The sequence below is a fragment of the Chroicocephalus ridibundus genome, chromosome 1 (genome assembly GCF_963924245.1).
Source record: "Chroicocephalus ridibundus chromosome 1, bChrRid1.1, whole genome shotgun sequence".
In the NCBI taxonomy this organism is placed as follows: Eukaryota; Metazoa; Chordata; class Aves; order Charadriiformes; family Laridae; genus Chroicocephalus; species Chroicocephalus ridibundus.
Window position 1 is genome coordinate 161653600 of NC_086284.1, and position 26150 is coordinate 161679749.

Consider the following 26150-nt stretch of genomic DNA (forward strand, 5'->3'; position numbering starts at 1 on the left):
ACCCCAGGAAGTAGGCTGGAGGCAATTAATTACTTGTCAGCATCTCCCTCAGATCTGCATAAAGTAGAAAAGGTGCCTGTTTGGCTTTGTTCTGCTCTTTGTATTGCACTACTCTACTCCTTTCCCTACAATGTCCATCAGCCTGGCATCTGAATGCCTGCTAAATGTTGGTACATCAGGCCTGCTCAGTCAGGTCCTCCACTGGGATAATTCAGCATGACCCATCTGAAGCTGATGTGTTTCTTCTGATTTGTGTCATATTAGATCAGTTGGTTTTTACCTTGGTTTCAGAGAGAGGAGTATTATTGTGTGCATTTCTCTCTCTGTGTGCAAGCTGATGATGGCTGTTAGCGTATGCATGTGCTTTTCATCCAGTCAGTCACACGCAGGGGCAGATGTGAAAACCCAGAGGTATACCCAGACAAAGGCACATAATTCTTAAGCACAGAATTAGCCATGTGTGCACGTACATAGGCTTAGATGCAAGAATAGATGCCAGGATATGAAATCCACATCTCATGTCTCACCATGTATGGACGCAGTCCAAATGTCCTTACAGTCATCTCTAGCAAGACTGCTTTCTTGCTCTTCCTTTCTCAGCTATGTGTGCATAGAGATAAAAAAGTGCAGGGCAGGGAGACAGTCTGCTCTGGGGGATGCTCCTCTGGGTGCTTATGTGTTGCATACAGGAGCAGACCCATGAGTGGTGGCCCCATCACTTCAGGAAAGACGGAGGCTCATCAGTGTTTTGTTGCTGGCAGCGCACTTATATCACATGGCCTTTGACAGGTCACTGCTCCCCGGAGAGCAGATACATAATGCAGGAATGCGCAGTCGCTGGAGGGCTCATGTGGTTCTCATCAGCATCCCAGCCCTCAGCGGGTGGGACTGCTCTCCCACACATAGCTTTCCAGTGTGTCAGCACCCCTGCATGAAGCCATAGGCTGGCTCTGCTCATCTTCCTCGGACGGCCTGTGTTGGTGGAGTTTACAGCAGGTCAGATGCTGTGCCTTCTTGAGTCACATAGTGACAGAGGCACTTGCTTACTTGCCAGATTTTCTCTCCCCCAGAGCATCTCGAAAGTTTCCACTTTGATTTTCTGGCCAGCTTTTCCTTCTCTGCCCTGTTAGCATGACCTGAGCGTGCTATCCACCCCACTCCCACGTCTGCCTCCTGGCCTGGCAAGGAGCATGTTGAACTTTAGCTCTCAGAGCCACAGTCTGTCCAGCTAAGAGGGCTCTGAACACAAACATTTGTAGTTCACATTGCCCATAGTAACTCCATGGTGCTTTGTCTTGCTGGTCTGTTACTGTAGTGAATGCTGTCCGGGCAAACGATTTTAGAAAATACACTTGTTTTTTAAATTAAATTGTTCCCGCTAATTACGGATATTTTTGCTACACTCTCACCATTTATTTTACTCTTCTAAATTAGATGCAGCTAGGCTTTTTGTTATTGGAGTTCCCTTTAAAGTGATTGCAGAAAGACAGATTCATTCAGAGAGAAACAGAGATTTTTTAATGGACTGAAACACCTGCTGGACCTCTGCATGGATAATGGGGGGAGGGTGACATGGCATCTGGCACCTGCATTCAGGTTGGGCTGAATATAGGCATGTTTGTTCGTGATGTTGTTGATCCCTGCTAGCAGCTGAGAGATGCGCTGGCTTTGCAAGTGCTCAGCCTATGAAGGGTGGTACTGGGGCACTGGAGCACTGAGACACACCAAACTGGATGCTGCCAGCAACACTTGCAGGCTGTTACGTGCTCAATAAGAAGGCAGCTTCACATCTGTCCCATGCTGGTGAGGTTCTACACTGTGGGGATTTATCAGCTGGAAAGCTGAGGTGGCCAAGCAGCCTGTGTCTCTCCATTTCCTTTCACAGTCCACATTGAGAAATGAAGGCAACTTCAACCCTGATGTCTTGCTGCATATTTGCCAGTTTAGCTGGGACTCTAAATCAGTTTCTTGCATATCAGTGGGCCACAGCTTGGAGGAACCAGGTGGGCACCGAGAAACAGTGACTGCTGTACTGTGCCCACAGGGGTAAGCAAGCGCTTTGGTGCACATGGGCTCCAAGGGAGCACGTTTGCAGATACACTTCCCAAAGGAGACTTGCATTCAGGTTTCCCGTGCTCTCACCTCAATGATATAGTCTTTTCCATCTTTGCTGTGGACAGCTTTGACAGCGCAGATGTCAAGACCTCCAAACATTTCCGCGCAGGCGTCCGCCCAGAGTCTGTACCTGCAGAAACCACAGAAGCATGGCCTAGGATTAGCTGCCATTGGGTAGTTCGCCAAACACAGCCACCCGTCCTGCTGCCCATAAGAGCACAAAGAGATTCAGGAGCCCTGTTGAAACCATATGAAGGCATACTTCATGTGCTTTGCTGGATTATTGCCTTCCTGTCTTGCACAGGAGATGGAACAAAAAAACAAGTATCTTGCCTAAAGCTTCCCTTCATTTCAGACCGTTTCAATCCTGCCCTCAAAGCCACCTTAAAATGTTTCTTTCCCTCCTTGGTGTTTACATCAGATCTCCAGTTGGTTGTCATTTAGCCAAGCTATAAATATTTAGCTCATTTAATCTCCCAGTAGTGTTGGCCCTTAGCGTTTGTATTGGCATTGCCTGAAAGCCCTCCATTATGCAGGCAGCTTTCTCCTGATAAGATGTCCTGCACATTGGGGCTGGAAGGATCAGAGTGAGTGCAGAATTTAGCAAGAAGTAGCCATCCCCTCCCTGATCTGTAACCCAGCAGTTCCACTTTTTACAATTTATGCTTTCAATTTAATCCTTTTACAGCCTCCTGCCTCCCTTCTGCCCCTTGGGTGTTGCTCCTAGCCAGGCGGTCCCATCACAAGGACCAGGCACTGCTTTGTCAGAGGGAGAGCTGCAGGCTGCAGCCCTCTTCTCTAGTCATCCCAGAACACGAACATGAGCTGGTATGAACAAGGGCCAGGCCTGGCTGGTGCCCCCTTAGCTATCCTGGTGTCAAAGCGGGAGAGAGAATGACAAGAGGCGTATTATGGGGGGACCGCATTCCCCCTCTGTGGAAATGAGGAGGGAATGAGGTGGCCTGGTTTTATTTCCTGTGCAGCTGTGCTGCAGTCCCGACCATTTCAATAAAAATAATAATCTCAGAACAGCAGATCTGTAAGCAGGACTATGACAAGATGCGGGGAGGGGAGGAAAGGCCAGCCACAGTCTCGTGAAAACACTGACATTTTGCAGACCCTACAGGGACTGGGAAAAGAGCTGTTCTGGCCAAAGAACGAGTTTATGTCCTTGAAGCCAGCCAGAGTCCCCATAGCTTGACAATATAATGATCAACTTGTGCGAACACAATGCCTGTGGGAAGAAGGAAGAATATGGCTTATATGACTACTGGTGCTCTCTTATCCCTAATGAGGAGACCAAGCACATTCACCCCAGCCCCCCTGAAGAAGACAGCACCTGAGGAGGAGTCAGTAGCATAAAGAGGAGGAGAACTATAGACCCCGTGAGCCAGGCAGGAGGCACTGCCAGCCCCTCTCCTGCACTGCTGTGGTCACACACCCAGGGGCACCATCATGGGAACCACCTCTTCGCCTGAGGGACATCTCTAGATGTCCAGGTTCAGCAGCCAGGCTCAGGGAATTGTTGCCCAGGCCAGCGCCCCCACTAGCCACGTCTTCAGCATTGCTGGCCCAGGTGAGCACTGGGAGGCATCAGGGCTGCTGGGGTGGGTTGCATTTGGGTAGCATTTGTAGAGGATTTACTGACATTTTGCCTGGACATGTCAATCCTTTGGGCTAATGTTCAGTACAGTGAGTACTTCAGGTTGCTCCTACTCAGCAGAGCATTTTAGCACACTCCTGCCTTGTTGCACGCACTGATGACTTCACAGATTTCAATGGGATTTGTTGCATTTATGGCTGGATAAGGCTAGAGTGGTGAGTTGTGGTACTACACCTATAAAATGAACCTTCAAAATGTAGCATGGCAGGCTGGCAGGAATTTGGGTTTTAGTCCTACAACACTGCCATGAGGGAATGTCTACGCTTTCTATCTCTAGCTTTAGCTGTGCTATAAGTAGCCAGGATGCACAATAATGTCCAGTTCCCACAGTCCTATTAGGGTCTTGCAGAGTCACCTTCAGCATCTGATTTGGGGCTTTGCTAGGCTTCCCTGTTTCACAGAACTAAAGGTGCAGAAGGGACCTTAGATGATCACCTGCACAACTCTTGTACCCCAAAGAGGAGACATTTCTTTAATCTGGTCTGAAAGAGAAAAGGGATTCCCCGTCTCCTCTAGGCAATCCTTTTCTGTGCTATTCTATCCTTACTGTTAGAAAATATAGGAAATGTTCAAACAAACCTTTCCTGCTATAACTTAAGCCCATTATTTCTTACAGTATTCTACTAGTAATATAAAGAGTGAGTAATGTCCTGTTAGAAGCCTTTTACATATTTGAAGAGCTTGTGCCCTTTAAGCTTTTTTCATCTTTAGGATGAAGTAGCGTTCAGCTTGTGGACAACTTCTAGTTCTGTGACGGTGAACCTCTGCACTGCACGCATAGATTCATTATGCATGAGTCTACACCTCTACTGGATAAATATCAGTGCTAACTGAAAAATGTGTAAAAACTAAGCAATTGTTGCATGCTTTTCTTGTAGGTTTATTTTGTTTTCTCTGAGCATTCCCCTTATTGTCCTTTGGGCTTTCTCCAGCTCCTTGCTCTCTCTCTTCAAAAGTGGTGCCCAAAGCTGGACAGAGTCAGAATTAATCATGATGCTGACAAATTGTAGGTATAATCTGAAAAAATATTACATTCACTAGGGATGAGGGCCTACACATAATCTATGGATTCTATAATTCTACAAATAATGTACTTAAAGAGGATGGAGAACAAGTGACTTCATAGGAGTTCTGCAGAATAGGGTTTGGGAATTACAGCAAAGCGTGTTACCATGAGTCAGCAACATCACGCAGTTGCAGTATTAGCAAATATCTCAGTGATTTGAATATATGGAAGTACCATCTGCAAATTTTCGTCTGTAAGATGCATGAGGCAATTCCTTCTGCTCTGTTCAGCAGTGAGAAGACCTTAGCTAAAACAGCGTCCACTTTTGGGAGACCAATGCGAAAAAGCACTTTCAACACTTCAGCTGACAGATTTTTCCCTCTGTTGAGCAGAAGAAAAACACTTTTCTGTGTCTGCCTCTCATTAGTAATGTACTTAGAATAACTTCTTGTTACTTCTTGTTTTGTGCTGTGACCTTTCTGATTTTATCCCTACATGTTTATGCTTGTGTGCTTGACCTTAGCATGCTGGTCGTGTTTCCTGTGGCTACATTCACTAAAGATCTAATGATCTAGCAATGTTGGTCTCTAGCTGGACTTCCAGTCTGTTCTCCAAAATAGGACAGTTTGCCTTTGTGCTCTTAGTATTTTTTTAAGGAAACACTCAGTCTTTTAAACTTCTTTATCCAGCCTCCCGGGAGACCTCACTAGTTCTCTCAATTAACCAAAGTCTGAAATACAATTCCTCCCTTCTAACCGAAGAATAGCTAATACTGTCTTGAAACCCTGTTCCTTACCTCTCTGTCATTGCAATCTGTTCTAGCATCGCAGAACCTGTGTTTGCCTTCCAGTTTCCAGAGATGGACGTCCTCCTAGGAAAACAAACCAAAAACGTAATCCAAACATGAAATACACTCCTGCCCCATCCCCCCTCATACTGTAGTCCTCATTCTTGACTCAGTGCTTGTACAGGAGGGGATGAGGTGAGGTTCATCCTGACAGAAGCCTTTCCAAATCCTGCCTCAACAACACTCCATACAGGACATGTTGTTCAGACTCTTGAAAACCTGAATGAGGAATTAGGGAAACCTCCAAGGAATCTTGAGCACACATCAAGGTCTGTGAGTACTTTCTTTCTTTATACATCAGGCTCAGGAGAGCTGAAATGTCTATAGGAGATCTGGGATAATCACCCTTGTGTTCTGCAATGGGTAGCATCCTCTGTCCGTGGAAGAGCAACTCTCCAGGCAAAGATCTGCTAAGCAGCTTCACAAATACCAGCTCTGACATTCTGGGTCTCCCTGCCTTTGATTTCAATTTTACTGGTGTCATAGAATATATGATTATACACTCTTTTCACTGATTTTTCATTGACCTGTCCGTGTCTCACCGTGTCTGGACTTGGAGAATTTATAATTGCAAAATTGTTGGATTCTCATTAGCTGCAACTGATGGTTAATTTCCAAAAAAATGTACTGTTGCTGGCAAATCCTGGGTTTCACCATCACCCATCAAGGGGTGAAAATTTTCATTTTCTTGACCTTAGGCACAAGGCAGACCTTGGAGAGCCTGCTGTGACAACACTGTGTATCTGCCTGGCACAGCGTACAAGCCCTTGTGACAACACTGTGCATCTCTCTGACAAGGTACACAACTATGTACAGTGTACATGGGGTGTACAAACTAGGACAAGTCAACAAGCTGACAGGATACATCCAGGGAGCATCTCCGTACTGAAGAAGATTTAGGTAGAGATTTATAAGGAGAGTATGAGGTGTGATCCAACACTTCAACATGAGGTTGCGGGAACCCTCGCTGCCAGTTCTCTCACTTTTTCAACATGATGTGTAAAAGAGACTCTGAACTTGCAAAACTATGTGAAGCAGTGATGTCTTGATGTCCTGCTAGACTATAAACCTGGATCATAATAGTTGACTACCTAAGGTTCCCCTTTACTCTGGTGAGGGACAGCCTGGAGTCTTTTCTCCATTTCTCTTCTAAAGCAGTATGTATAGTTGCTATGAAATTTAAATGGTCTTTGTATCCATATTTAAAGGAGAAGGGAGGGGGGGCAAAAAAGCATGACTACTGTGTCGAATAACTGTGTTTCCATATAGTTGACTCTTGTCCCTTGTTCCCTTCATCCAACATCCCTCTTCCTGTCCGGCTTTCTAAGCAAAAGAATTGATTCCTCCTCAAGCTTTGACTGTTATGAGCCCTTTGATGGCCTATGAGGTCAGTGTTCAACCTTCAGACTCTTTTTCTTTTGACATGGGATTCTTAGGATTACGTTTTTCAGTTCTGCAATGGGAAGATCCACTCTTTATTAAAATTTAGGTTCAGAAAATTGCCCTGCAGTGGCAGATGGCATCCAGAATCCCATTAGTACTGATTAGAACTCCTGGAGTCTGATCAGTGACAAGATGATTGTATATCAGTTTAGGAAATGTACCTGGCATACCAAATGTAAGCAGCTGTGTCGTCCCTAAGAAAGCCAAACCACAGCTATACAGTTTTACAAGGAAATTTGATGTGGGAAAGCTCCCAAAATAAGAACTCTGCTCTAGCCGTTGGGCTGATTGGATTGACTTGTTTATGCCTACCCATCTCCAGCCAATATTGGGCACAAGCTGTATCCTGAACTTTCCTGGAAAAACGTCATTTGAAGCCCTCTGGACCAGTCACCAAATTCCTACACCACAGCCTCTGTCAAGGTCACTCCCTTCCAAACGTGTCTGAGCAGTTCAGGTGTCAAGTGTGCCACCAAATTCTTCTTTTTTCTTTCCCTTTTAGTTTTCAACCTGAACTGGAAAAGGAGACTGAAAACAAAAATATTTCCCCAAGTATGCCCCGCCTCAAACCCCATTTCTCTCAGGGACTGAAAGTCAAAGTGCTTCCAATCATCCTAAACATCAGGGGGGCGGTGTACAGTCAGTATCTTAAAGGAAAGGACCCCATGATTTTAGAGATCATTTGATCAAGCAGATTTGAGACCAAGACACTTTCAGCAGTGCTTAGGACAGTGGATAGACTAGCAGATCTTGGGCAGTTGGTATATTGGGTTTATGTGGCAAGGTTTTGGCAGCAGGGGGGCTACAGGGGTGGCTTCTGTGAGAAGCTGATAGAAGCTTCCCCTATGTCTGATAGAGCCAATGCCAGCCATCTCCAAAACGGACCTGCTGCTGGCCAAGACTGAACCCATCTGCAACAGTGGTGGCATCTCTGTGATAACATATTTAAGAAGGGGAAAAAAAAACTGTGGCAGAACAACAGACAGACAAGAGGAGTGGTAATAGGTGAGAGCAACAGCTCTGCAGACACCAAGGTCAGTGAAGACGGAGGGGGAGGAGGTGCTCCAGGCGCCAGAGCAGAGATTCCCCTGCAGCCCACAGTGAAGACCACAGTGAGGCAGGCTGTTCCCCTGCAGCCCGTGGAGGTTAATGGTGGGACAGATATCCACCTGCAGCCCATGGAGGACCCCACGCTGGAGCAGGTGGATGCTCAAAGGAGGCTGTGATCCCATGGAAAGCCCATGCTAGAGCAGGCTCCTGGCAGGATCTGTGGACCTGTGGAGAGAGGAGTCTGTGCTGGAGCAGGTTTGATGTCAGGACTTGTGACACTGTGGGGGACCCACACTGGAACAGTCTGTTCCTGAAGGACTGCACCCCATGCAAGTGACCCACACTGGAGTGATTTGTGAAGAACTGCAGCCTGTGGGAAGAACTCATGTTGGAGAAGTTCGTGGAGGACTGTCTGCTGTGGGAGGGACCCCATGCTGGAGCAGGGGAAGAGTGTGAGGAGTCCTCCCCCTGAGGAGGAAGGAGCAGCAGAAACAATATGTGATGAACTGTCCACAACCCCCATTCCCTATTACCTGCACTGGTGGTAGAAGGATGAGGTAGAAAAATCGGGAATGAAGTTGAGCCCAGGAAGAAGAGCAGGGGAGGGGGAAGTTTTTTTAAGATTTGGTTTTGTTTCTTATTATCCTACTCTGATTTGATTGGTAATTAATTAAATTTATTTTCCCCAGATTGAGTCTGTTTTGCCTGTGACGGTAATCGCTGAGTGATCTCACTGTCCTTATCTTGACCCACCAGCCTTTTGTCATATTTTCTCTCCCCTGTCCAGCTGATGAGGGGAGTGATAGAGTGGCTTTGGTGGTGACCTGGCATCCAGCCAGGGTCAACCCAGGACAGGGCCAAAACAGTGTACAGTCAGTACCTTAAAGGAAAGGACCCTAGGCTTTTAGGGATCAGTTGATCAAGCAGATCTGTGACTAAGACACCTTCAGCATTGGTTAGGATAAGTGGATCGACTAGCAGATCATGGGCTGTTGGTGTCTTATACTCACCATCTCCAAGCTGGGCCATTTCAGTCTAAAAGTAGCTCTGGTTTAGACACAGTTGATTTTGTATTCCTTGTAGAGCACATTGAACTGCATTTGAGGTGACAAGATCAGAAGTCACACTCATGAGACTAGAAAGGAAAGGATATTACCCTCTTACTAAGAGCTGGTGGCAAGGAATATCCCACCTGTAAAAGTCAGCATCTGATGGCTTCATTCAAAGTGAACATTTCACGAATTTGAACTGGAAACGATCCCTCTCTTTGCTCCCAGTTGTGGTGGGGGTGGAAGCGTAATTTCTGCCCCAATTTCCCCTGCCACATGACCAATATTCATGTTTTCTCTTCACCGGTATTACAATGACAGTCAAATAGATTTGGTGGGATTTTAGGCATATATCACATGCTGCTTATCTGCTGTTTTGAGACTGGCCCAAGGCATGGGCTAAGTAGGTGTTTGTTACTAGTGTAAATCTGGAGTCGCTGCACTGAAGTCAATGGGAAACTGAACTCAAGCCTTGGGTCATGGGCTGGAAGGAAGTGCATTGAACATCTGGGGCGGGGAGGAATGCATGAGTCACCCTCCAGCATCCTCCCTCTGGCAGATGCTTGGTGCAAAGTAAACATATTCTGGAGAATTTTGGTACACGGTCTTTTCTCAGAAGAAAGGGGGCTTTTAAAGTCTATATGTGTGGGTGAAGGTATAAAAAATACTGGGTAGATTCCATGGCTCACAGATCAAAGCAATTCACTTAGTATGATGCTACTGCAGATGCTGTAATTGCCTTTAAGGCTGAGATTTGCTAGCGTGACTACTGATTTTGACTCTTCTGTTTGAGACACCAGTGAGAGCTCTGATATTTTGGGTGCTTTTACCTCTGTCCTTGGACATAGTAGGGACTTATTTATGCCATAGAAATAACCTTCTATTCTGTCTGATGCTGGGACAGAAGGAACAGCCCACGATGTGACTGACTATACTGCTCTCTGAAGCTCACATCCATAAATGGCTCTCTCAATATTAAGTCAACCTTCTGGGTTAGCAAGTCGCTGGGTGAACTTTGCTGTTTGCTTTCTTTGCTAATTAGCTTCATTTCTCATTAAGGTGTTTCCCGTTCATGGCTGTTTTCATGTGAAAACATTTTTCATTTAGCAAACAGTTGTTTGCGCAGCTATATTCCCGAGTGAGATTAGCTCTTAGTGTGACTGCTTTCTTTCCTCAATCATCTGGTGTTATTTCTGAACCCAGTCTGGATGAGTGCGTGGTGAGTGCGAATAATAAACAGGCAGAGGATATGGTCAGGCTAACCGGGCCTTTGTTTCACTTAGAGGCAGGCGGGGAGCTGGCTCTGGAGCCAAGGCTGGGTAGGTTGGCAGGAATAGGGAATTTTAATTGATATTTTAAACCTTCCTTCCTTTGGCCCATTTGAGCCAGACTCCCTGAGATGTTAATGTAATATTAGGCAACTGTGCTATTGTTGACCTGATCAGATTCAAAACAAATTTTCTTTCATTGAGTTCATATGAAGCAGCCCAGAGTCCCACAAGTGCTACCCGTGAAGAATGTGACTCAGTCATTATCTAGTTTACCTAAATACCTCTGTGCTGGAAACCCAACCAGGAATGTTAGGCAGCTATAGCTGAGAAATATGTGATGGCGTACGTTTGGTTATCTTATTTAACTATGTTTCATCAGAACTATGGCCTAGGGGTTTGTAAACATGGACCCAAACCTCACAGTATTGTGGGTGTTAGGTAACATGTGAATTTTTTTTATCTGGTGACCTAAGAACGTACTGCCGGAGCTGTCTACTTGTCCAGAATTTTGTGGCTGGATAAGGAGCTTCTGGAGAAGCTGTGCTATTTGGCTTTTCTCATCTACTTGTTTGCAGTAAGAAGAAACAGGTGTCTTACTGACTCATGTGGTTACAACTTTAATTGAGCTTGAGAACTACTGAAGTTTGGCTGAGCGCTTTTTAAACAAACCGGTGTTGAGGATTGCCTTCATGCCACCTCCCTCACTACTCCACAGGGCAGGGAGGAGCTTTGGGGCACCCACAGAAATGTCTCTCCTTCTCCTTTCCCTCCTTGGTAGGGTTCAAGGAGCACACATGCAAAATGCCCACAGAAACCTTGCGTGCTGGCCAGGCTGAGGCCATTCGTACTCGGTGCTGTCTGCTGCTTGTGTCCTCGTGAGATTGTGGTGTTATGATCTCCAGCTGGGGAGAGGATGGGGTGTTGCTATGTGTTGGACACTGTAGGACTCCATGAGTTGCAGCTGGCTCCATCTTTTTTATTGTTTCTGCCAGGTGGGAAGGAGGTGGGTTCCGTTCCCACTAGAGGGTACTGAGGGGCGGGGATTTTGCTGGGAAAGATGAGCCCTTCGACAACAGCAGGGAGAGGTGGTAGGTGATGGCAGAGCACAGCTGTTATACTGGGAACTAATTGAATCTCAGAAACAGGTAGAGAACATTTACCTTCCAGACACAATGAGCAGACGGTGAGTAATGGAGAAGATGATCGGTGGATGAGGGATCTGGGTTCAGAGGTGGGAGGAGAACAGCAGGGCTATTCTTCAAGGAAATTAAGTCAGCTTCCTACTCCTGCCCAGAGCAGACACCGACTGAATCACATCCACAGCACTGTCTCCCCCCGGTCTCACTCCAGCATAGCCGTGCACTCACATGTAAGCCTTGTAGTTGCTGCCGATTTTCTGGATTCGGATGTCATACTTGGAGTCAATGAACGGCTCGGTGGTGGCATAGGTTTTTGCCATGGCTACTATGCTGGCCATGTCCCGGAAGTCGTGTTGGTTCTCAACTTTGACCTTGATTGCCAAAATGCAGTGAAAAAGTGACAAGAGCAAAAAGAACAGGAATACTCTGTGAGTAGAAGTCATGCCCGCGCCTGAATAGCACAACGTCAGTTAAAACCCACACAGATGGAGCTGAGGACAGAGCAGGGATTGTGTGATTTAGACAGAGGAGCTCCCCAGACCAACCCAACCCAGAACGAATCAACCCCATTCTCCTTCCTCATGCACAAGCCCTCGTAAACCTGGCACCAGGGTGGCAGGGGACCTTTGCCCAGATGGCTCTTGCTAATGCTCATTGCATTTATGATGCTTCAGAAAAACATTTGATCTCTTAAGGGGCATTACTTCATTCGAACATTGAAACTGCTATTTCCCATGTTGGGATGGATGAAAACAGAGTATTTTGGGTGGTCAGGAAATAGAAACCAATGCCAGGAAATCAACAAGAGAGCTGGTTGTCTGCCACCTCTAAGCTTCAGTTCCCTGGCATTTCACATTACACCCCTCCAGACTTTCTTGGAGGAGTGGTGCAGGTCTCCCAGCTGGAAGCAAGTTGTGAAGGAAAAGCGTGTCTCTGGGGGAGCCTGTGATGCTGGGGGAGATTTGTGTGAGTGCGATGCCATGGGCACATGTGTGGCACAGCTGGTTGGGTGTTAGACTTGAGTCGCACTTGGAAATGAGAGGGCAGTGGCCTATGAGCTGGAGTTTTTCTGAGAAGCTGGCTTTTTAATGATTTGTATTCAGTTATGAGAAATGCTCTGTATCTCATAAAAAAAAAAAAAATTGAAGAAAGAAGGACCAAACCAGTAGAAGCTCTAATGATATGACCAAATATCTGCAAAATTTTTTTGATTTGGGAGAGGAAAACTGAACAAGCAGGTAATGAGAACACAGTGGACAACTTCACCTCATTCATACAATCAACCCCGTCCTTCAGTCTATTGGCAAAAACTTGTTTGGTGCACCAGAGAAACCCCATGCAAGTCGTATTCCTTAAGGCCGGACGGATGCAGGAAGGGAGGGTTAATTGTTAGAAAAAAGACCAACACTCTGTGAAAAGGGTAAGCAAGTGACTTTCTTTATATATTACCTACACTTTGTAGTTTGGTAACACTTTGAGACCACAGTTGGGAATTGCAACGCTGCTTTGCTAAGCGTCTGCTCTCTCGTGACAACCGGTTGGTCTCTGCCCTAGAAGAGTTTCCCAGTTGCGTCAGTGCGCGTGTTAAAGGAGGGTGATGCCAGACTATGTGGAGCCGGCTGAAGGAAATGCATGCAATGGTATTTGATGCTTCTTTGCAAAGAACAAACAAGTGGTTTTACATCTCTGCCTTCAACCATGAGAGGGCAGGAGCCATCTTCACTAGAGAACAGAGGACAAGCTTGTTGCTAACCTGTTTTACTCTGTTTAGATGGTTTTGCGTAAGCACCAGCTGTAACATAAGTCAAAGATGCAGCCACATCCTCATGCAGAAAAGCTTTTGAGAACTGGACAGGTTGTGGGGAAGGTGAAAAGTGCAACTAGTTTGACCTGTGACCATTTCTAGATGCCTGAATAAGAGGAAAAAAGATCTGGTCTTTGCTTCTGCTTTTGCTGAATGACAAATACCTCTAGTCCTCCTCCCTTTTGCTGTGGTGAGGGCTGTGCTCTTGCTATTCAGGGACCACTGAGAATAGGAGCAGAGGAAGACGACAATAGTCTGTGGGGTGGGAGTGTAGAAAAGAAAAAAAGGAAATAACAATCACAATGGGGAAATGTAAAAACAACCATTGCACGTCACGCAGGAGGAGCAGCGTTGCTCTGGGCTGCGTTGTTCCCCTCTATGCCCGAGCAGGGCTGCGTGCGGTGCTGGCTGCTCCTGGCGTGGCAGGGAAGGGTGAGGTGGTAGGAAAGCCCCAGAGGCAGTGGGGGAGCGGGAGACGGGAGCACCTCACATGGAGGGAACCCCCAGCCGGGGCATCACATTCTCAAGAAATACCAGGGGGAACAATGCAGGCTGTGTCAGGGCCAGGTATTTTTGTTGCACAGAGAAGGGCTGCGCTGGCTGAATGACATCAAGCAAGGGAGTCCCACCCAGATGAGATGCTCGCGGGAGGGACCACATGGGCAGGCAACGCACGGTGTTACGACATATTCACCCAGACCCTTTTGGCAATGGGAAAAGACAAAAGCCATTATATAATGACCTACTTGGAACAAGGACATTTGTGGGATCTTTAAGTGCTGCGCTTGTGCAACAGATGTCCTTGGGCCCCGGCTGAAACATTTACATTCCCAGCCCAGGATCATTTGTCCCAGAGGCAGAGGAAGGGGTGCTGCTTCCCTCTCCAGACTGGAATTGGACTGTATTGTTATTGCTAGAAAGGAGCTGTATGCTCATCTCGTTAAACGGGATTTTTCCTCAAAACTTCAGTATGCTATGGAAAGGAAGGGTCCGTTTCTTCCTCCTTTCCATCACCCCCTCCCTATGTAGAGAGAAGGAAAGCAGGAGGTGTTTTCTCCATTGAGCCTGAGGATTTTTGGCTGGGTAAATAGCTAAAGAGTGGGGACACTCACCGAGGATGTGAAGACAGACATGAAAAACAAAGACGATGACTCCCGCAGTGCTACACCACTGCACAGTCCTCTGGAAACAGCTCTGCCATCTTCCTTGGCTCGTGCCAGAGCCCTTTCCATGGACTTTTCAGAGAATGCACCTCACAGAGGTCCCCTTTTATGAGATCACGGCCCTTTTTCCCACCAGGCATCAAAATAATCACCACACCAATGCTGAAATCTGAGCCACCATTTGTTAATTGTTAGAGCCGGCCAAATTTGACAAAATAACAGCCGTGTCCTGGGTTAACGCTGGTTTAGTCCAGCATACGGTTATGACTTCATAAACAGGAAGCACTCGAGTTACAGTCAAATTAGATTTATTTTCCTGCCTTATCTATCAAGTCCACCATTTTATTAGCTTTCTACTTTTAAATTTTGTATAATTCATTTCCTCCTGCCTTGTAACCCTTTTACATGTCAATAAAATATCCATTCTCCTAACAGGAGAAAAAACCCCTAGAGATAACCAAAGCCAGGGTGGATGTAGTGTGACGCCAGAGGGCATTATTTAAGAAGGGACTATTAAAAATAATTCTAGAGCAACCAGTTACCAATTTACCTAATAAGGGATACATCTGTCTTCTAAAATGGCAGGTTGGCCAATGCATGAAACTGAGAAAAGAAGTTGGAAAGAGATCAACAGGAAGCCATTTCTCTCTCTCTCTCTTTTGCCCCCTTCTTAGGATAAACGCAATATCCCATTAGCTGCACAGAGAAGTGCAAACAGTCAGTGCAAACACAGCCCCTGCCCTGGCGGCCTGTTTGCTTAGCTGTGCTGGCTGTTTGAGCAGCAATAGGCTCATTCTGGAGCCATCAGCTGCTGTTTGCTGTAGCATTTTAGTGACCTGTTGTGAAGAGTTTGGGCCAGTGTGTTGATAAATGCCTTTTCTGAGTAAGAAAGCTCCCCGGGAGAGTCCCTGCTTCCCTTCTGGCTCTCTTCTGTAACTCAGGCACCGGCCGTGCCCTAGCATGCTCCCTGTTATTGCAGTGGAGAGAGGACTCTGTCTGGACTCCTGGGGACATGTTCACGCAGATGTGACTGTCCCTTTGCCCAGTGGTGGCATCTCAGAGGCTCATACTATGTGACCTGTGGCTGGTGCCTGTTCTCATCCTCAGTCTGCTCAAGAGGCACTGATCTTGCTGCCCTTGGCTGGAGAGCGGTCTGAGGGACAGGTCAGGAGCAAACACTTCTGTCCCATCCCTGCTGTGGACCTTCTTTTGAGGCCTTCCCTTGCAGGGTGGGTCCCGGCATTGTTAGAAACCTACCACAGATATTTCCTGGGCAGTCTGAGACACCCCCGAGATCTGTGTGAGCACAGGTTCCTGCAGTGAGGGACCTGGGGAGAAATTTCTGCTTCCTCCATCTCATAGTTCCCGAATTTACTGCCTCTTGTATATCCCAGATGTTCCTGGACACCAGGCTCCCAGGGCTACAGCGCTCCTCTCTCATCTTTAGCCTAGGCACTGCAAGGTATTGCTTCACAGTCCCCTTTTGCTTTCATTAGTTATGTGGCTACATGAAAAAATAGTCAGTCAGCCAAAGTGGCATAATTATAGTAGCCTGCTAGGGCTGCCCTGGCCTTGCCTCTCTGAGTGTCATCCAGAGTTAAATCTGCCTAACAGGTTGAACCCACACCACTTTGGAGATGGCTTGCAGAAGCAGTTTCTGTGTCCAAACTGGGGTTAGAGGCAGGTTGAGCTGGGAAGTAGGTGTCCAAGGCTGAGCCAGGGCCAGGCTTGGCAATGAGGTGTTTAACTGAGTCTTGGTAGGCTTGAGAAAATGTCTGAGTCTCTTTCTCCAGAGGAACTGGCCTGGCCACACAGAGCTTGTGATTTTTCATTCATCTTGACCTGCGCTTAGCCTTTCTGTAGTGACTTTTCCATTTTGAGACAGCAGATCTTCAGGAATGGCTCTGTAGAGAGTGTTTCCTGAGTCTCTCCTTTCCCCTACCCCAAATTATACTCCCTGTCTCAGAAAATACCTGATCCAACTGACACACATTCAGTTTAGGCCTAACTTTGACTCACCTCAAAATAATAAAGACAAAACAGAGTCTGCATTTCCTTATTATCCTCACACTGATGTTCTCCAGATGTTACACTGCCTTTAGTGCGTTAAACCTTATAATCCGTACTAACTTCCTAATGAAGAGCTTCTCTCAGCCCCAGGCCTTGGCAGCTTTGGTCCCTGGTAGCCTGGGTCACTCACTGTTTTCTGTGCCCAGCAAAAGGTTCCAGACTGGTGTGTAAGAAATGGGAATGCTTTTGCTATTTTCAAGACGGGTGGTACCTCCTCGTTCATGAGTCAATGGGAACGCAGCAATTGGGCTGCTCTGTTGTGAATGTTACATGTCAAGTCATTATTTGTCCTCTGTAAAAGAAAATATTTGTTCCTTGACAAACCAAGGCAGCCCTTTCCCCTTCCTTTCCTCTTTAGCACAGTGGATTTTCAAAGCTCTCACTTTTGGAACATTCTATTTCCAGTCCCAAGAGAGACAAGGTGACGAGCTGTCCTTCCTGATAAAAAGCTTGCAGTATTTTTACATTACAGAGTGTCTCTGTTTAGTTTGTGCTATATTTATACCAGGGGGGAAAAAAAAAGTAGAGAAGTCTTTCCCATCCAGTAAGAGAGAAAATAACTCTGACCACATTATTATGAACAACAAGTTTTTCTTCTACAATGTAATAAATTCATCTGAGCCAGGATTTGTACTAGGGAGGTGTTTTCATAATTATGGGGCAGGAGGGGACAGGAGGCGACTCTTAAACTGGCCTAATAAGAGAGGTCTAAAAATAAAGTAAGTGTAGCAAAATATATATACATTTATTAAATTCATATAAATATATATAAAGCCACATGAACAGATACTGTTTTTCCGCTCTTTGCAGATCTGGCAGTTGTTTCCTTCTCATGATCTGATCAGGAAGAGGTGAAGAGGCTCTTTGAGTGAATTTGCAGCACTGGGCTCTGTTCCTAGGGCACTTTAGGGTCATGTTAGCGCACAAATGGCAGATATTAACACTCAGAGCTTTATTCTTTCCACGGGCTCTGGCATTATGAGATCTGGAGTCAGGAAGAAGTGTTATTCCTTTCTCACTGTAGTGCTCACCCTATGCAACAGAGACCCCCAATCACTTCTGGGATAGTTAGGCTCAAACTGCACTATGCTTGAAAATGCCTTGACCTTTAGGAACTGCTGGGCGAACAACAGTTCAGCTCTGCACAGGGAAGGACATCTTATTTCAGTGTCCATCCATGGCTTCCCTGGAAGAGTCCTTGGGTATTCTTGACCCCATAAGCCTGGGCAACTTAAATACAACATGAGAAAGGTCATTCTCTGCTGACTCCATTGTAAACCATTGTCTAAGCAGTATTTCTACAAATATTCTATCTGTATTGGACCAACAGCACACAGAGCACTTGTTATGATCCTCCAGTGCCAGCGCAATATGAAGTGATTTCAGATTTTGGAAGGAGGATAATGATGGTCATGGGAGGGGCTGAGGGGCATATGTCCTGTTTTTAGATGAGCAGACTGTCTGGGGCCCCTTTGTCTCTCTGGGCAAAGGCTATTCCTGGTATCTCTGTTCAAGTCAACAGAGAGGCTGTTGTTTCTGGATTTCTCAATGGAAATTTCAAAATGCCTTTTATTGCAAATATTTCTTTCTTCATCCCCACCTACACCTTACATGTACGCATCACTTGGCAAAAGCATTTCTATCGCTAGTGGTATACTGCCACCCCTTTTGGTTCTGACCTTGAATGCTGTTCCTCTTCCAAGCTAAAGACAGTCAACAGAGCCTGTGTCTTACAAGTCCTAACATGGTTATTCTTCATTTTAGCTTTAAGGATTCCCTGTTCAACCCTCTGATTGAAAAATGTGGTGAGTGAATTTTGTGAAAATGTGAAAACAAAGGGTATGTGAAAATGAAAGTCTGACTATTATAATTATGACTCTTTCTAGCCATTATTGCAACATAATAAACACTCTGCTACAGTGCCAAGAGCCTTATGAACATGAATTAGCAATAAGTATCAGGTAATCATTATAAACCCTCTGGTCTGTAACACAGAGAGACTGAAGAAGAACTGTGAAATGACACAAGTCTCCCTGCAAGTCAATAGTGGAACTCTTTGGGGAAGAGGCCTTTTCTGTGTCCAGAGTTTTTCTGGCTCCTGGCCACTGCCTCAGGACAAATAAAGAATAACAGTGTCTGGACTTCCCATCTTTGCTCATTCTTTTAAGTCTTGGTGCCTCCCATTACATGTGATTTTATCATTAATAACAAGAAAAATGTAAGTACTTCCTTGACAATTTCTGCTGGTAATGAGATTGTAATCTGAATGCTCACATCCTTTGAAGCACCCATTACAGGTACAAATACATGGCTTGCTATCTTGGCATCGTTTGTTGCAGTAAGTACTATTTTTAATACTTACATGTGTACTTTGGCTAATAGGTTGGTTATTTTATCCTTTGTTTCTTCAGTCACTGCTTTTATACAAAGCATGACCTGATGCAGGTACTTTATTAACATTTATTTACTTGCGCTAATCTAAACCAAAACCAAACCTCTCTCTTTTCATGTTGTGTATATTTTACAGCTAAAGACCTGCTATTTCCTGCTATCATCTCTACTTCTGAAGGCTGATGCAAAGAAATTCTTTAGTTCTCTGTAATCTCCGTATCATCACTGGTTATTGCTTTCAAATTATGATGGTTAAAACCACCATTATGTCTCCTGGAAACTTTCCTCTTCTGAATTACTTAATTGGAGGTTTGATGTTTTTACTTAGAGGTGTTACTTTTCTAGTATACCCCTAGTTCTGCTTATCTGTATTTCTCCTGACATTTTCTGTGGTTTCTGTCAGTTCCACTTGGGCTTGAACCATATTGTCTTAAGAACAACATGAAACAAATTCCTGTTACTTGCCTTTAAACCAACTGACTTGTTCTTTATTTTATTTTCACTTTCTCTTTTCTCTTTTTGCTCTATGAACTGAAATACAGAGGGACTTCAAGAAGACTAATTTAATCAGTCTCAACTTTCCTTCAGGCTGCTTGTGGCTGGAGAAGGGCCCACACTAAAACCATAAGGTCAACAACCCTTCCTTCCTGTACCTTCCCCATCTACAGAAAAGAGCAGTGTTGAAACTCTGCGCCCAAATCCACATCCAGACTTTGCTAGTACTCCCTAATTTCATAATGGACTGAAGTAAACTTGGCCTCAGACAAATTCTTTCTTCTAAGACGCTGGCTGTCGGCCTATCTTCATCGGGAACGACTTCCTACGTACCCGCCTTGTACCACTGTGTACAATTGTGCCTGGAGTTTGAATAGAAGCTCTCTTTCCCTATAACTTGTGACAGCAAAAATCAACATCGTCAAAGAATAAAATGGGAGGGAAAGCGAGAGGTGGAAGGTGTCTGGTGCAGAAGAAAATAGCTAAATATTCTGCTGAGAGTTTTGTCTGGAAGCACTGTAAAGACTGGGGTACTTTTCTCTGATTCTGCCCTCATTTCTGTAGCCACAGAGGGTCCTTTGTGCACAGGAGAGACACAAGAAGCCCTCCCTGCATTACAGGTGAAATTGCAGAGCAGTCAGAGGGATTCAGGATTTCAGGGTTTTAAGGAACTTGAAACCTTTCCTCAGGGAAGAGTTTCTTCCTCCTGGTTTGTCCTGGTTGCATTTTGCTAATGAAATCCTTCCTAGGGATATATTCAGTGGCTCGCTCTACAAGCAACTCTAGGCTTGTCTGCATGTACTCTAATTCAATGACACCTCTGCCTGTTTAACATACGCAGCACCAATATTTTAACAAACATTTCCTGCTTATTTAAATGTTTGTTCTTTGATGCTGAAAGCCAGCTCCACCACTGGCCCAAGGATTTGAACCCACTTCCTCTCCAGCAGCTACCATCCAGACAGGGGAACGTTGCAACCAAAGCAAGAATGATTATGAGAGCTTCCATGTGCAATCCAGGAAGCCAGAAAGGGCTTCTGTTTCCAGAGCGCAAGCAAATAAGCTGTACCAAGTTTAAGTCTGACGTACGTATATATAATTTTCAGGGAAAGTGTGAGGCTGGGAGAAGGTCTGTCTGCTCTAGGGAAGTACTGTGTGACAGGGCTATCAGTTACAAAGTTCATGTTCCACCCATTTGGATGCAGAGATGATACATCAGAATTTCCTACTTCTGAACAAATCAAGTTTTAGGCAGATAGGGGGTGATTTTTAAAAGGTATATGCAAGAAAGGGGAGGCTAAAGTGCAGCAGGAACGTGCTGGCAATGCCTCACTGAAAGGGGAGCCCGGTCACCCCAAGAAACAGGGGCTGCTAATTCACTTGGGGAACAAAGACCCCAGAGAGCCTGGGAAAAACAAACAGGTCCTTCTGGGGAGTGAACTGTTTTTCAGGATTCCTTGGCAGGCAACCAGCCACTCTGCTTTGTAAGGTCTTGTTCTTCCTTGCAAGGAGGAAAAAAATAACTGAAGGGCTCCCGTTTTATTGAATAAGGTCATCATAATGCACTCAAAAAGACCAGTGCCACTGGTCCTCATTGTGAGAGCTGCGGGGTGTAGCTGCACATTACAGGTGCTTGAATAAACAACATTACCACTTTCAGGAGAGGAGAAAATATATAAAAGACGAGCCTAATGACTTCAGCACAGCCAGCTTTTCCCCCACTCTTCACAACCCCCCTTCCTGCATCCCAGACAGCCTCCAACCCAATACCGCTGCCTGTCTCCGAGTGCGTGACAGTGGAAAAAGGCCTTTTCTCCCACAGGAACAGCCAGTGCAACCCAGATAGGCTGTGGGGAGGTTTAACCCCTTCTCTGGCTGTCCACACGCCATGCACAATCACAGGAATTCTGTGCCACAAATATATCTGTTTCCTGAGCTGTACGTATTTTTTCTTTTACTTACCTTCCCCATTCCAGCATGAGCGTGTCCTAGCTTGACCACTACGGGGAAACTCGGAGTTGTGTGCTGAAAGACATAAGAAGGAGCTCCTCATTAGTTTTTTATTTCCAGCCATTGTATTTGAAATAGTTTACTTTTATTTAGTAGCTTTTATCCCCTTCCTGGATGCTGATAGAAGGATAAAAAAGTCAATTAAAGATTGTCCAGGTGGTGGTACAATAAGCAAATAGCTCTTCACTGGGACCCATATGATCAGAAATGGAGGCCAGGCAGAATTCCTCTGATCTGACACACTTTTGCTGCCTGATAGCAGTAACCTGTAAAACCTTCTTATTTTTTCCTGTTGCTTTTCCCACCCTGTACGTATGGATGTGTGTATGCTCATACACATGTAAAAAAAGCTGCACCTGCAGGCTTGAGTAAGTGAAGACTTTCAGATGCTGAAAACATCTGAATTGTGAGAAAGACAAGGGTTGTTTGTTTTTCTCCACGTAGACTGCTTTGGCATTTAAAGTGAGCATGAGCAGTTCTTCAGCAGCTCCCATTCCCCTCCCGTCAGCAGTGACGGGGGCAAGGAGAGAGGGAACAGGGGCCAAAGCTTGTCCAACTCACAAAGTCCATCTATTCATAAAGCCTCTTCCTCTCTTCTCTAACCTCAGGGGCGGGTATAGAGAATAAAAGAAAACAAAGAAGGGCTGGAATCAGCAATAAAAATAGAAAAAAATTATATCATGTCTTCTCCCTGGCTTGCATGGTGTTTACATTGGGCAGGGTCCTGCCATCCAGGCCATGCAGGTGCATCTTAGTGAACACATGGGATTTTACTTGGAGAACTGCAACTATCCTCTCTGCCTTCTATTCCCCAGTTTCATGCTCATGCAAGGATTCACGTGGAGTGATTGGCTGAGAGCTGGGTGGCTGGACTGGTAGGAAGTGCATGCCCCAGGAGTAACGAGGATATATACACCACACCTCCCCTGCTACCGGTTGTTCCATTTCTACACCTCTGCTTGACATCCCTGTGGTCGTCATCTTGTCCCGTGTGCCTGCTTCTTGTGGTCTAAATGCTATCCCTTTAGTATATAACCTGTTATTTTTTATTGCATATTTCATTTTCTTTAATGGGAATTCTTTTAAAAGACCCTTTTGTCTTTACCTAAATGCCTGAAGCGATGAGCTCTATTCATGAAGCAGTTAACCTGGAGATCTGGCAATGGGAAGGAGTTGAATTTTGACAGATGAATGGCTCTCCTATTTATTTAAGTTTGAGAATAGATAAACAAATTGTTCTTGTGCTAATTACCAATTGTCTGTATGGACAGGCAGGCGCTACGCCCTAAAGATAGAATGGTGCTGCAGTCTCCATCTGCGGCAGCTTGCTATAAATAACAAAATTAGTAATGAACGCTGATACGTTTTGCTATTCGGCTGCTTATGTAAAGAAGTGTCACAGGAGAGGGGAACAGTGAGTGCACCGTGTTCTCAAACAACTTGTGTCTCTTGCGAGGACCTTCTTCAGACAGAAAGCTGAGGGGTCCTCTTCGGGCCACAGAAGGGCACACGGATGCGATAAATCAGTCCTGGCACAGGCAGGGACCAGCACCCACCGTTTCAGAAGAAGAGGCAAGAGGCTGTGATAGGTGGCCATCCTGAAGCCCCACTGTAAAGCATATGGCCGGGCACATGAGTTTGTGCTCTGTTTCCTCTTCACCTCTCTAATTCATTGTAAGAGCCTGAAACTTAATTTGCTGCTGGCATAAATGAATCAAATGGAGGACTGCACCTGAGGCTTACTGGAGACAGGGCTACGGATGGACCCTGCCAGGCCCTAAATGCTGGAAGATGAAAGGTAACCTAGTAGTTAGGGCACCCACCTGCCCAGGCTCTGGGAGACCTGGCTCTCTTCCCAGCACTGTCATCCATGCCCCACGCACACCATCTGAGCGAAAGCGCCTGCAAGCCCCGGCCTCTGTTCCCTGTTTGTGAGCAGAGACGGCAGCTGCTCCCACCGCACGGGAAGAGCAAGCTGCATGCTGCCAGCCGGCCTGATACCCTGGCAAGGAGGCCAAAGAAGTGTGCGGGACAGATAACGTTATATCACCAGCTCAAAGCGGCCAGAGGCAGGAAGCCGTGCCTCTGCTGCCCTGTTTGTGTATCCTACCTGTGGGTTGTGCTGAGGGAGCCTGGCTCGAGCATGGGGCCCGGGAGTGGGAAGCATCTGTTTTCCTGTGTACATGCAAAGAAAGTTTGGGATCCAATAAACAGCCCAAGTTTACTGCTGGCCTGGAAGACACCACCGGCAATGACAGCGCTCTGCTCAAACCTCTCCCTTTCTCTTTGCTTCTTGGAAACATGAGCTCAGCTTTCTCGGTAAGGCTTGGCCTCATCCCACGTAGGGGTGACCAGCTGGTGCCAGAGCACCCTGGAGTCACAAGCCACTTGGGCTGGCCATAGTGCCTGGGCATGGGGGCAAAACACAGATCCAGACTCTGAATGTGCAGTTTGCCAGCAGTCTGCTTCTGCCACTGAAACTCCACCAAATTTGCACCTACGTGAACCTGCCTTATGAAGGAACCAATGAGAGAGAGCAGCATGTACCCTTAGCTGCATTTTATAATGGGTTTATCTAGTGACAGCGGACTGCTGTAACTGTGCTGAAGTTCAGTGGAATCAAAAGCTCTCAATAGCCCACAGGACTGAAGCAACCAAAGTCCACAACCACCCAATAATGGAGATAGGAAGCCCTTGCTGAAGTGGTGGAAGCTGGCTGAAGTCCAGCACAGTCAAGGGAGATATTGCCGCCTTCCACCCCCTTATGGGGACTCGAGTCCCATTTCTGTTGCTAATAAGGTGGCCAGCCAGCATACTTGGCAAGTGCCCAGATGGATAGGGAAGCCGAAAGAAGGGAGAATGTACTATACACGCCACTATGAGGCAATTCACACACATATGTGGTGAGAAGCTCTGGGAGTGACCACAGCCACCACAAGGGCAGACCCTTGAGATGAGTATTTACACATACTTCGTCATAGATTTCCTGGGAAAGAACATGCTTACAATCAAAGGACAGCACCAGAGTTTAATGAGAAAAGCATGTTTTTACTGAAATCATGCAAAGAAATATGTCTGTGTCTTCTATGTGTTTGTTTATGTGTTGTAAGGGCTCCTTTTTCTTGGAAAAATGGAGACAAACACTTTGATGCTTTTAAAATGTGCACGAACTGTTGACAGGGCTGGTATAGATGATGTCTGCGGGTTTTGGGATGGGACTGTAGCACCGCCGCTAGCTCAGCGATCAGATGCAGGGTGTTAGTTTATATGCAGAATTCAACCCTTTGAAATAAAATCCTATAAATGTATGCCCAGATGTTGTCACACAAAAGCCATGAGGTAGCAAGGTTTGCATACATGTCTAGCACTTAGTGTATGAAGATGCTTGTTTAGAGTATAGCAGGAGTTTGGATCCTGAATTAGGAAGTCCGCGAAGCCACCTTTAGTAGGAGAGAAGGGAGACTCATGAAGTTATTTCCAATTTACAACACTGGTGGCCCAAAGTATATAATTTTAGCCCCTCATTTTAAGGGCCCTCCTCTGTGTGTAGTGTCACTGTAAAGATCACTTTGCAGTTAATCAGTATTTTGGCGCTGATGTGTAAAAGTGAGTGCCGGTATGCATACATTAGCCTCTATTTGAAAACACACGGCTGTAAACTATGACACTTTCCCCTTTACCCTCTGCCCCTCCTGTCCAGCAAATAATGAGGTTTTCAATACTTCTTGTAAATATATGAATATTTTCTGTGTTTACTGCTGATGGAGTAGTAGAACAGAGTTGGATATAAATTGATCTGAAGGGAGGAATCTTAGATGAAACCTGATCTATCCCATAAATACTTTCCACTCCCTTGTTTCACTGAGGCCCTCAGGAAAGATGCTGATCTTAGGTCTGTGACTTTGCGTACTGCCTGTAGTCCATAAACAATGCAGAATGTCTCTTTTGATTTCCTTCTGCCGTGTTTAGTTTTGTGCATTAGTTCATATTATCCATCTCACATGATGCACTTCCAATTTCCAGTATTATTCTTTCTTCTGCAAAGCCTTTCCAGTCGATGCTAAAATGAATAGTCCAGGGTGCAATGACATCATGGATAATATTAGGAAGGGTCTGGGGAGACGGGATATGAAGACATTAAAACTTTGGTCTCTTCGCACCAGTATTGTATTACCATAGCGTCTAGTGTTTCCAATCAGGCCAGAAGCCCCCAAAGCACGACGTACTGTAATTTTTGCTTCGCCCTTCTCCCAAAAGTAATACTGTGAATTTTTCAAGCTTTTCTACTCTAAACCTGACTTTTCTGTTTATTTAGCTGCCTTTACTTGTATGATGACAAGGTTTGTTCTGGGTGGGTACCTAATGGGTTATGGGAAGGTTTTTCATGCACTTGAGAGCTAAATGTTGAAAGTAATGTGTGTGGCACTTCCCTGGTGTAATTAAGTTGGAGGAGCAGTGAATATATATGATTTCCTGTAAAAGCGAGCAAGCTGATTCAAACCTACAGGAAAGGAATGATGTCATGACACGATGTCATTGTGTTTATGGAACTATCTTACTGAAAATCTGAGCTGAAGATCAGCGCTAGTTGCATGCCATCCTTGCCAGGCATGGCAAAGTCAGGGCTGTATAGT

General features: G+C 45.7%; 1 protein-coding gene across 2 annotated transcripts in view; it reads right to left on the bottom strand.

Moving 5' to 3' along the window:
- Positions 1-26150, bottom strand: part of SYN3 (synapsin III) — a 200390-nt gene that overhangs the window by 12821 nt on the left and 161419 nt on the right. Inside the window, exons 1-6 of one of the 2 annotated variants that reach the window (XM_063321524.1) lie at positions 23627-24201; positions 23340-23518; positions 21469-21531; positions 11812-11954; positions 5581-5655; positions 2143-2245 (exon numbers count right to left, since the gene is read on the bottom strand). In XM_063321524.1, coding sequence (XP_063177594.1) covers positions 2143-2245; positions 5581-5655; positions 11812-11954; positions 21469-21531; positions 23340-23518; positions 23627-24059 — 996 coding nt within the window. In that variant the 5' untranslated portion in view covers positions 24060-24201. Of the gene's footprint in view, positions 1-2142; positions 2246-5580; positions 5656-11811; positions 11955-21468; positions 21532-23339; positions 23519-23626; positions 24202-26150 lie in introns of those variants that run through there. The other variant, XM_063321517.1, reaches the window with a different exon arrangement.